The sequence below is a fragment of the Jaculus jaculus genome, chromosome 2 (assembly GCF_020740685.1).
Source record: "Jaculus jaculus isolate mJacJac1 chromosome 2, mJacJac1.mat.Y.cur, whole genome shotgun sequence".
Classification (NCBI taxonomy): domain Eukaryota; kingdom Metazoa; phylum Chordata; class Mammalia; order Rodentia; family Dipodidae; genus Jaculus; species Jaculus jaculus.
In genome coordinates this window covers 207,618,098-207,629,340 of record NC_059103.1, presented here as the reverse complement: position 1 = coordinate 207,629,340, position 11,243 = coordinate 207,618,098, and the positions used below count along the sequence as shown (strand labels likewise).

Sequence of the window (11,243 nt, the reverse complement as noted above, 5' to 3'; positions counted from 1 at the left end):
CTGAAGTCAGTCATACATGAATTCGGTTCCAAACATGACCTGATAAGAGCTGAATGTACTTAGAGATTTTCTTTATTCTGCTTAGTATGAATATTCACATTTCATTATAATGTTATTAGTGAATATTCATATTTCTTTATAATTTAGTTAATGGTTTTAGTTATCAAGCATTGCCCCAGGGCCCTGGGATGCTCTTTAGTAAATGGTGTATTTACCACATATCTCAAGTCTGAATGCTTCAGAATGCCAAATCCTGACAGCTTCCTTTGTGATGATGCAGAGTTCATGCCACTTGTCCAGTGTCAAGCTGGGAAGCTGTCGAGACAGGAATCAAATGAAGAAATGGTCCCTTAACTGTCAGTCCAGCCTTCCTGTCCTTACCCACATTCCAGCACGCGGAGTAAGTGGCGGCAGTTTGTCTGTGCTTGCAACTTGCCCGTCTCAGCTCCCCATCTCCAACATCCTGTGCTTCCAGGACTCACCATACTCCGAACTTTATCTTATACAAGTATCTTTAGAAGGTTGAGCTGAATGACCTTTGTGGCTTTCATAAGCTGGAATTCTGCATTTGTGAAGACTATTACAGCCCTATGCCATGGGTACAGAGAGTTATGGTTTCAATACGAAGTGTCTCCTCCCCAATCTCATGTGCTGAAGGCATAGTACCCAATGCAATATTCAGTGGTAGGACTTTTGGGAAGTGATTGGATCATGAGAATGCTGACCCAATCCATCCAGTGACAGATTCATACTTGAACAACTGGAAGGTGGTGGAAATTGAGAAATGGGCCCTGACTGGAGGCAGTAAGTCATTGGAGGAATGCCTTTATTTATTTGTATGAAAGAGAGAGAGAGAGGAGAGGGAGAAGGAGATGGAGAAGGATAGACAGAGGAAGAAGGGGAGAGAGAATGGGTACATCAGGGCCTTCTGCCCCTGCAAATGAATTCCAGATGCATGCACCACTTTGCATATCTGGCTTTATGTGGGTAATGGGTAATTGAACCTCGGCCATCAGGCTTTGTAAGCACCTTTTACTGTTGAGCTATCTCTTTAGCCCTTTAGGAGTTTTTCTCATCACTGCTCCCCTCTTCTCTCCCCTCAGCTATCATGAGAATATTCTCAGATTTAAACTGCGACATACCCTTCATCACAGATGCAGAAAGAGTAGATCCAGACAGCTTGACTGAAACCTCTGAGACTGTGAGCCAAAATAAGCACTTCCTCCTTTAAGTTATTGTTCTCAGATGTTTTGTTGCAGTGATGCCAAGCTGAAATACATATGAGGCATTTGTATGGCAAACTTTTCATGTTGTGTTGGTGCCTCATGTTTCTTTGAGATGCACATAGTTTTCAAGAGCAAAAGGCATTTCAAGCATGGTTATGAGTTCCACATCCACCCAGATCAACTCCTGCTTTGTGCTTTGCTCCTCACTAGAGAAGATCGTTTTACTGCTGTCATGAGGGTGGCATCTGAGGCGCCCCCAGATTGACATTTTTTGAATACCTATCTATTCTGAATTTGCTAATTGGCACTAATTTTTTTTTTTTAAACTGGCTGCCGTTCAGATTTAACAACTCAAGGAATAATTGAGACTTCCTATTTCTTTCCTAAACCTTGTACTTCGAACATAGCCTTGATCAGGATAGCTTTGGATTTACAAATATGGGCTCTGGATTGGTCAGATGCAAGATCTTTGGCAGAGGTGACACTATCCTTTAAATTTTGATTGCCCATACATAAGGAAAGACTGGAAGAACATTCTCTAGTTTCCTTCACAGTGAGGTAGCAAAGAAATATCACAGTCTACTTTCAAGTCCCTGAGGGCTTCTGTTGGATAATATGTTCCTTAGCTGATTGATTATAAAGGGCCAAACAGCAAACTCTACTGCCTCAGTTGATGGAGTTGCATTGTAGAAACATTCAATGGAAGTCCCAGTTCCACACAGCCAATAGAAGATGAACAAAAAATCAGGGGCTGGGGACATGGCTCAGTGGTAAAAGGTACTTGCTTGCATAGCTTTCCAGCCCCGGGTTCAATTTCCCAGTACACATGTAATGTGTTCATTTGCAGTAGCAGGAGGTCTTATTTTCAGGAGTTCCTTTGTAGTGGCAAGAGTCCCTGAAGCATCCATATTCTTATAAGTTCATAAATAAATAAATAGTAAATATTTTTAGCTGGGTGTGGTGGCACACACCTTTAATCTCAACACTCATAACTCAGAGGTAGGAGGACCACCATGCATTCAAAGCCATTCTGAGACTACATAATGAATTCCAGATCAATCCAGCCAGACTAGAGTGAAACCCTACCTTGAACAAAAAAGATAAAACAAGGAAATAAAAAGGTCTATCTTTTGTTATGTCTTAGCCCCTCAGAGGGCTGTCATTTGTTACCAGCTTTCTGCTTCTGATGACCACCCTGGGTCTACAGCTATGTGATCGTGGGAAAATCTTTTTTTTTTTTTTTTAATTGAGTTTTGTAATCTGTGCAACAATTTCCTTGCAATCTTGTACTCACAAGAGAAGAGGGTGCAATACAATCTTTCCAGAAAACCACTAACAAGCCTCTAATAACTCATCTGCCCATTACTTTGCAAGTGTTCCTCCAACATCAACCCAGTATAAGGTTTATGTTGCTGGCTCCTTTTCTCATATTCTTTTTCTCTAAGGTCCTGTGAACTTTTACTCATTTTAATATTATTTAGGGCTATTATTCAGTGTTATATCCTTAAAAAAAGCCTTCCTTGGTATCTTGGCAAACTCCTCCTATCTAATTTTTTCTTGTAAAAGTTATAGTAACTCTTTTTTTTTAAAATTTTTATTTATTTGAAAGCGACAGACACAGAGAGAACGACAGATAGAGGGAGAGAGAGAGAATGGGCGAGCCAGGGCTTCCAGCCTCTGCAAACGAACTCCAGACGCGTGCGCCCCCTTGTGCATCTGGCTAACGTGGGACCTGGGGAACCGAGCCTCGAACCGGGGTCCTTAGGCCTCACAGGCAAGCGCTTAACCGCTAAGCCATCTCTCCAGCCCAAAGTTATAGTAACTTTTAAAACTGCTTTGAAACCTAACTGGAAGTATGCTATTTATGTATTTCTTCCTAAGAATATTATCTATTATCCTCTGAGCAAAGTGGTAGCTCCATGAAAGAATTTCCCTGGAGCATCAGACAGCACAGCCACACTGCAGATGCTAAGTGAATACTTGCTGAATGAACCCTTGTGTATTTTGATGTTATAGCATAAGAAACTTGATCCCTGTCTAGAAATATGGCAAGTGTTTAAAAATGGTAATTGTTATTGCATACTGACTGCATTGAGTTCCTGAAACTCTCAAAATCAGAAGTTTGGCCTTTCCTTTAGTTCCAATGGACCTTATTATACAAGCTGTGGTGAGTGATGTCTGTGACTGAAGGGGACACCAGATTGTGTCCATGACACAGCACATTCAAGACCAGTGAAACCATCCTTATTCTAAAAAAAATTAAACCTTTTTATTAGTATATTTATTTTATATATAAAAGAAATACAAAAGAAAAGAAACACAAAGAAAATGATTTTATGGCAAATCAGACTTATCGGTGCCTTCGGCTTGAGCTCCTGGCTCTGGCCCGCTGGGTGTCAACAAAGTCCGCCGGTTGTAATGCCCCTTGATGATGCCCGTGTTGCTGTTCTCATTAAGTAGTTGCTTCTGCCTTTGCCTGTTGAGGGACTGGACCAGGCCCAGGACAACGGCGGCCAGGGAGTACTGACCGGGTACTCTTCTTGGGGGCAAGATGAATGGGTTGGGTTGGACTCTTCCCAGGAGAAAGTATGTTTTGATTTTCCCTTCCTGCTCACTGATGCCTTTCACGTAGATTTCCCCTCGGTAGTCGAAGGCAAAGCCCTGATCCTTCAGGATGAGATAGGTCTCCTCGGGAACCTGGATCCGGCCGCTCACTCCTGTGCTGTCCATTCGACTTGCCAGGTTCACAGTTTTGCCCCAAATGTCATACTGGGGTTTCTTAGCGCCGATCACACCTGCTACCACTGAGCCATGGCTGATGCCTGTGAGTGAACCAAGAGCAAGATGTAAGGGACACAGGGGTAGCGAGGTGTCTGGACCTATTAGCAATGGGATCATCCTGTGTGTGGTCCCTGTGGAGGACCTGCCTGCTCCAGGTCCTGCCTCCATCACTGACCGGGCCTGGGACTTGGGTCAGTTATTTAACCTACCTGGACTTTACTTTCCCTTTTGCAAAGTAGAAATCATGAAAGGTTTGCATAAAATGAGAGATTCAGTGGAAGAGTGCTGCTACTCAGAGAGTATTCTACATAACAGAATCACCTTTTCCACATACACCTGACTCATCTGAGTCTGAGGGGTGATCAGGGTGCTGACGTGGAACCAGAGCCTTGGGGTCTCATCCTGCCTCTGCCTGCACAGGGCAGGCACTGTGTTCCCTTTTCATTCAGGTCCTCAGCAGCTTTCTCTCAGCTTATTACAGTGGCTTCCCCGTGGACCTCCTGGCTCCCCCGTCCTCTGGAAGCCCACTATCTCCACTGTTGCAGGAGGGAGAGGGCTTTCTGATGTGCACATCGGATCCACTGACAACCCACTTACACATCTGCCAGGATTCCTGTGTCCCTGAAGAGAAATTCAGCACTCCTTATGGTCCCCAGCTAGGGCTTCAATCTGGCTCTTGTGTAACTTGCCAACCTCATCCACCTCACCCATTCTCTTCCCTGAACCATGCCTTACTGCACCACTAGTTCCCTCACCTGGCCTCTATGCCCATCTTGTTGCCTTAGTCCTGCCTGTATTTTTGCTTGGGACGTTTCTTCCTCCCAATCCCATAACTTATTTGGCATATGCATTGTGTGTGTGTGTGTGTGTGTGTGTGTGTGTGTGTGTGTGTAGGATACAGTTTGATGTTAGATCTCTTTTTCAATCACTCTCCTCTTTTTTTACTGATGCTGGGTCTCTTGCTTGAACTCAGAAATCTCTGATTCAGCTAGTCTAGATGACCACCTTGACCTGAGTGTCCCCATCTCTGCATCTTGAGTGCTTGGATTACAGGTGCTTGCCATGCCCACCTGGAATTCACGTGGGTGTTGGGTGTTCCAACTCTGGTCCTCATGCTTGCGAGGCAAGCACCTTACTAACTGAACCATCTCCCCAGCCCAGGAACATTCTTTAAATGGTTGTTTAAACACATCATTCTTCAGGAAATGTGGGTAGCCCTTTTGGAAATGACAACAGTTTACTAACTATGATAGTGGGCTTGTCTGTATCCCCTAACAAAAATTTTTGCCATTCTACAAACACTGACTAGGCACTACTATGTCAGATCTGGGCAGGGCAGGCAAGGAGATATAGGTGTGGCCCTGACCAAGCCTGCCTCCTGGTCAGGAGAGAAAAAATAATGAAAAATAGGTAATCATCAAGAAATAATAAAAGCAAAATCAACCATTTATAAGTATAGGTAAAGATAGGGGTTGCATTCAAGTAATGAAATTAGGAAGGAATTTTTGGTCTCGTATGTGAGAAAAATTATAGCATTAGGCATACAGATATCCGGGTAAGAGCATTCTAGGCAAAGGTAAGAGCAAGACACACTCACACATGTGCGTGCACGTGTGCGTACACAAGCACACAAGCCCGTACACACACCATGACGCTTTAGAATGGGTGAGAATCACAGTAATGGTTAACTCTTTAACACTCTGAGACCCTTCATCCCATTTGATTTTCAGGTAACTTCTATGAGGAGGTAGTCATGTAACATGTAGCTTGCCCACAAGGAAACAGGCTCAGTGTTTCATCTTCTTATCCAGTTATGGAGCTGGTTACAGCAGACATGATCAATGAAATGATCATAGTAGATTAATACTGCCAAGGGTGAACCCTTACCTCAGCAATGTCTTTGGAGTTTACATAGAATCTCTCTCTGTTCAGGACTAACATTCTACTTTGATTCCTGGTTTTATTGTATAGTCAATGAAAGGACATACAGGGCTGATGGAAGATGTGGAAACAAACCCTGAACATCCCATTCATAGATCAAAACAATAAATGAATAAATAAATACATAAATAATTCCAAAAAACAAAGGTATGGCATTCATTAGTCTGACCAGTCAGATATTGGCATTTCCCAACTTTATTTTCTTCAAGCTACTAAGCTTAAAGCCAAATGGCATGTCAACTGTAGGGTGTCTGTAATGCAGGGACAGCAGCAAAGACATTTTAAATGACCCCTTGGTAGTCAGAATGTTACTCCTCTCAGAGTCAGGTTCCCTGGAGCTGCTGTGGGCATGGCTGGCTGGGTGGAGTTACTCCGCTCTTCTGGGTCAGAGTTCATCATCTACTAATAGGAATTTGGGTTGGGCTTATTCTTTTTTTTTAAATTTTTATTTATTTATTTATTTGAGAGCGACAGACACAGAGAGAAAGACAGGTAGAGGGAGAGAGAGAGAATGGGCGCGCCAGGGCTTCCAGCCTCTGCAAACGAATTCCAGACGCGTGCGCCCCCTTGTGTATCTGGCTAACGTGGGACCTGGGGAACCGAGCCTCGAACCAGGGTCCTTAGGCTTCACAGGCAAGTGCTTAACCACTACGCCTTCTCTCCAGCCCGGGCTTATTCTTATGACTCAGCAGAGATAAAGAAGCAGCTGGGAAATCATGCAAGCACAGAGGTCATGCTTAAGCTACAATGGCTGTGCTGCTACTTTGTCTAAGGGTGTCTGCCCCCAGCCCAAAGGAGGGTGAGCGCAATGGCCAAGTAGCTGCAATAATGCTCCTTATAAGTCTATTCTTGCTCAACACCGTAGTGGACATTCCCAGGACTAGAATCCTGCTTTGGCCTGAGGCATTATCAAAAGAACCAGATAGCAACACATTGACCACTAGCTTTGAACAGCATGGGGCTGTCAGAACGAGGTGATTCTTAGGTCATCTGCTACCTCTCTTAAAACTTGACTTTCCTGGGATACCAGATGCACTGTCTAGGGCACAGGCTAAGATCCTGCCTTGCTTCTAGCGTCTTGAATGAGAGGAAGCTCAGACAGGCCTGTATCGACTCTGTGCCTGTCCTTGTCTTGGTCACACTGAGCCTCACACACATTCTGCAAGAAAAGGCTGCCTTTGGATGGATCCCTAGGACACGGGAGGGGCTGATGGAACAAAGGCCCTGGGCTCTGTGGGCTTCACCCTTCCAGCTGCTACTCACCAATCCGGAGCTCAAAATTGTTGAATGAGTGCTTGTTGATTTCTTGTATGCTTTCAGTCAGGGCGAGAGAGAAGTCAGCCAGGGCACACAGATGCCCCCACTTGTCTTCACACTGCTGCAGCAAACAAGAGGAAAGAGTTCATTCAGCGGGATGAGCGTGAGCATGCTGGCACAGGTGTTTTCTGCCCTCAATCCATCCACACATTCCTCAGAAGGAAGTGGCCCTCTTCTGAGTGAGCTGCTAAACACTTAAGCCATCACTATCCCAGATGCACTGGATCATAGGAGAATCGCTTAGGAGTGTGTGGGGGCCCATCACGTCATTCCTCAGTGCTTGTGGTTGCCTACGAAAGCCGACGCATCATGGGTTTCTGAGAATGCTCACTGGTGTGAGTGCACTTGCATGACCGTCCATGTATGCATTTCTCTTCCAATCTGGGAGCCATGTCTCTTTCCTGTGAAGTGCTCATAACATCGGTTTCAGGAATATTTCTCATAGACATTTGCTCTTGAAACTCCCCAAGGGAAATGCAAAGTAAGCCTCTTTGTCATGCTGGGCCTCAGTTTCCAAATCGATATAGAGAGAGGCCCACTGGCCCTGACTCTTTCCTCTTCAGAAGTTAATGTGATTGTTGATGGGAGAGAACTGTGGAACCCTACAAAAGTTGGGTAAACCCTACAAAAGTATAGGTAAAATACCAAACAACATATTTTTTTAGGGTTTTTTCTTTTTCCAGACCATATGATCTTTGCTATAATTACTCAGTATAATGATTTTGGCTTGAAAGGAGCAAATTATATATATACATATATATATTATATATGTATATTTTACATATATATGTATGTATATATAATTTATATTATTATTTATAATTATAATTAATATAATTAATACAAATATAATTATATATAAATAATATGTATATGGGCATGGCTGTGTTACAATAAAACTTTATTTACACATATGCACATTGGGCCAGATGTGGCTTGGGAGCCACTACTTTTCTAACCTTTTGACATTGGGGGGCTACAATCATGGCCTGGTAGGTTTTCCTCCAAGTTAGTCATGGTCAGAGTATTTTCTTGTGGTTAGAAAATGTTTGCAGAAGGAACAAGAAGGATTTAATGCACATTCCATCTCTCCCTAGTGGCTTGGGCTCATGGTTATTTAGCACTTCTCAAGGATTTATGAGGTACAAGGCTTTGTATAGGTTGTATGAGTGTGTCTCAGGAAAATCATCCACTAGATCTGGCAGGCAGAGGCCAGTGTCCCCACTAACACTAATGCCTGATGCATAGTCAGACATCACCAAATGCTATTATCACCATTATTGAACTTCTGAAGGAGAAGTTGGAATATAGAATAAAGAAATAGGCTAGTGTCAGGGATTTTGTACCATTCAAAATCAGTCTCAATCAGGGTATTTTTTGACACAGATTTTTGTTCAAGAGAACAGTGAGTTTGAGGATGAAACCTGAAAGTTTCTCAGCAAAGCAGTAGCATCTCATCCAGTAAATCACCCCCTGCTTGTTGGAGGCAAATATACATACATATCTATCTATCTATCTATCTATCTATCTATCTATCTATCTATCTATCTCATAGCCCAGTTCAGATTCCCCACACCCATCACTTCCCAAGCCTTCTCCAACACGTCACAACAGCAAGGTCCCTGCAGAGCGGTGCTGAGTCTATGGAGTCAATCCTTTACCTGTTTTTCTGGTGACAGGCCAGAGACAGCCATGTAGGTGCTACCAATGGTCTTAATCTTCTCAATGTCTTGAAACCGATCTTCCCCAAGCAGCTGGAACAGATACAGACAAGATGTTAGGCATTGTGTTTGTTAACCCTGCAGCCCTGGGCTCCTGAACACTGCCTCCTTCACTGTGGAGAAGGCTCCAGCTCAGTGGCTGAGCATCTTTTTTTTCTTAAGTATTTTTTTTTTCATTTATTTATGGTGGGGGGGGGGGAGAGAACGAGGTAAGGCCCTGGATATGTCCATGTCTCTAGATTCCGTGCAGATGCAATCATACATGGTCAAAAGACTTTGTAGGTGGATTAGGCTAAAAATATTGTGATGGGGTGCTACATCATGAGTGCCCTTATAAGGCAAAGAAGGAAGCAGGAGAAATAGAGAAGGGATATTGTGGTAGTAAATGAAATAAGAATGATTTGATTACTGGCTTTACAGACAGAAGAGGGAATCACAAGCCAAGGAATTCAGGAGCCTCTAGAAACTGGAAAAGGGTAAGAAATGGATTATCCCCTTGAGTGTTCAGAGAAGGAACACAGCCTTGCCAAGACCCTGATATTAGTCTCATGAGATCCCTTTTGGGTTTCTGCCTCAAATTGTAAGATGATAAATTCCTGTTGTTCTCTGACACTGTTTGTGGTAATTTGTTACAGAAGCAATAGGAAAATAATACAGTAATACTAATTCACAGAGTTCCTCCATGTCTGATGAACAAAATGGATGTGGTTTCAGCCATTACAGAGATAATGGACCAAGTCATATGTTAACAATACTTATGGCAAAATATTCCTGGGCTCAATTTTAATGAAATTTATGATGGAAGTATATAAGGTGTAAGGCCTCCCCCCCCCCTTTGTGTGTGTGTGTGTGTGTGTGTTAGAGAGAGAAAAAGAGAGAGAGAGACTCACACACACACATATAGAAAATGAATGAGGGAAAGTGTCCATGAGCAACAGATTTCTAACTTCGATTCTAGAATGGGAGAGTTTCTGAGCAGTGGAGGAGTGATTGCGTGTTTGGGAAGTTGGAGCATGTAAAAGTTGGGGGCACATCCAGGAAACAAGAGAAGGCATAAGCAAAGCATGGTGGGTTCAGAGAATTAAGAAAGCTATGTACAGTAAGCCAGACTGTGAGATGAAGGCGGGCTGGAGCACAGAGACTCCTGCTGGACACAAGGCGTGGAAGACATGGGTCCCAGGGCCACGGCGGTGGCAAGCACCAAAATAGTATAGAAGACAAAGACAAACGCCAGTTTGAGCTTGGATTTTGGAAAACTCGTCTGGTTGCTGTGGGACTGAGGAAATGTTTGTGATGCCTGGCAGGAGATGACAGTGATAGGGGCTCGGGTTAGGGACAAAGACAGATTTGTGGATAATTTAAGAGATTTTGTTGGCAACAGAATCAGCAATGCCTGGTGCTTTGTGGGCTTTCTGAACAAAAGCTAATAACACTTGCTAGTATAGAATGGATTTGTATATGTGTTTTCCTATGTGCATATGTGTGTTGGATTGTGGTATTCATATGTGCATGGTATGAGCACATGTGACTTCAAATTGCATATATGCATATAGTTTGTATAGGCAATGTTTTATGCACATTTGTGTGTGAGTGTACAGATGTGCTGTTTATGTGTGTGTCTGTATGGGTGCATTTTCGTGTGGAAATTCACTCATAGGTATTTGCAAGTGTGGTCGTGTATGTGCATGGTTGTGAACAAGTGAGAGAGAGAGAGAGAGAGATCAGGAGGCAAAAAAGAGGCAGGTAAGAAAGTTAAAGCTAATTTTGAATTATTGACTTGCTTTTGTATCTCTGGCACTCATTTCATATTGACTCCATGCACAAGCACCAAGAAGTTTACACTTCAGAGATTGCCAAGTTATAAACTCATAGGTAATAATTCTCTACACTCACATAGGCTGGCTGATCTGAAGTGATGACTTGCTTGGCAATATGAACCGTGTACCTGTACCTGGTTAGTTCCCTGAGTGGGATTCTTGAATGCTCTGCCTCTCACCCTCAGACCACTTCTGTCACTGCCACTTTACCACGAGCAATCGCTGTTTGGCATTTCAAGTGACCAGTGCTATTTTTGAGGCCGAAGACAAAGGTATGTGTTTTCTTGTATCTTCAGTCTGAAGGGCTGGGATAGATTGCTAATTATTAATATTCCCTGGGAAACCTTAAGCGATATTTGATGGCTTCTCATGCAATGTAGTTTATGAAACCTTCACCTAGTATCGAGAATGTAACATATAGTCCTATCTAGTAATTGTTT

General features: G+C 43.2%; 1 protein-coding gene across 3 annotated transcripts in view; it reads right to left on the bottom strand.

Moving 5' to 3' along the window:
- Positions 1-3,470: 3,470 nt before the first annotated feature.
- Positions 3,471-11,243, bottom strand: part of Adcy8 (adenylate cyclase 8) — a 229,597-nt gene continuing 221,824 nt past the window's right edge. For 2 of the 3 annotated variants that reach the window (XM_004656171.3, XM_012948266.2), the window contains 3 exons: positions 8,927-9,019; positions 7,212-7,326; positions 3,471-4,048 (listed from right to left, as the gene is read on the bottom strand). In XM_004656171.3, coding sequence (XP_004656228.1) covers positions 3,561-4,048; positions 7,212-7,326; positions 8,927-9,019 — 696 coding nt within the window. In that variant the 3' untranslated portion in view covers positions 3,471-3,560. The remainder of the gene's footprint in view (positions 4,049-7,211; positions 7,327-8,926; positions 9,020-11,243) is intronic. The other variant, XM_045143768.1, reaches the window with a different exon arrangement.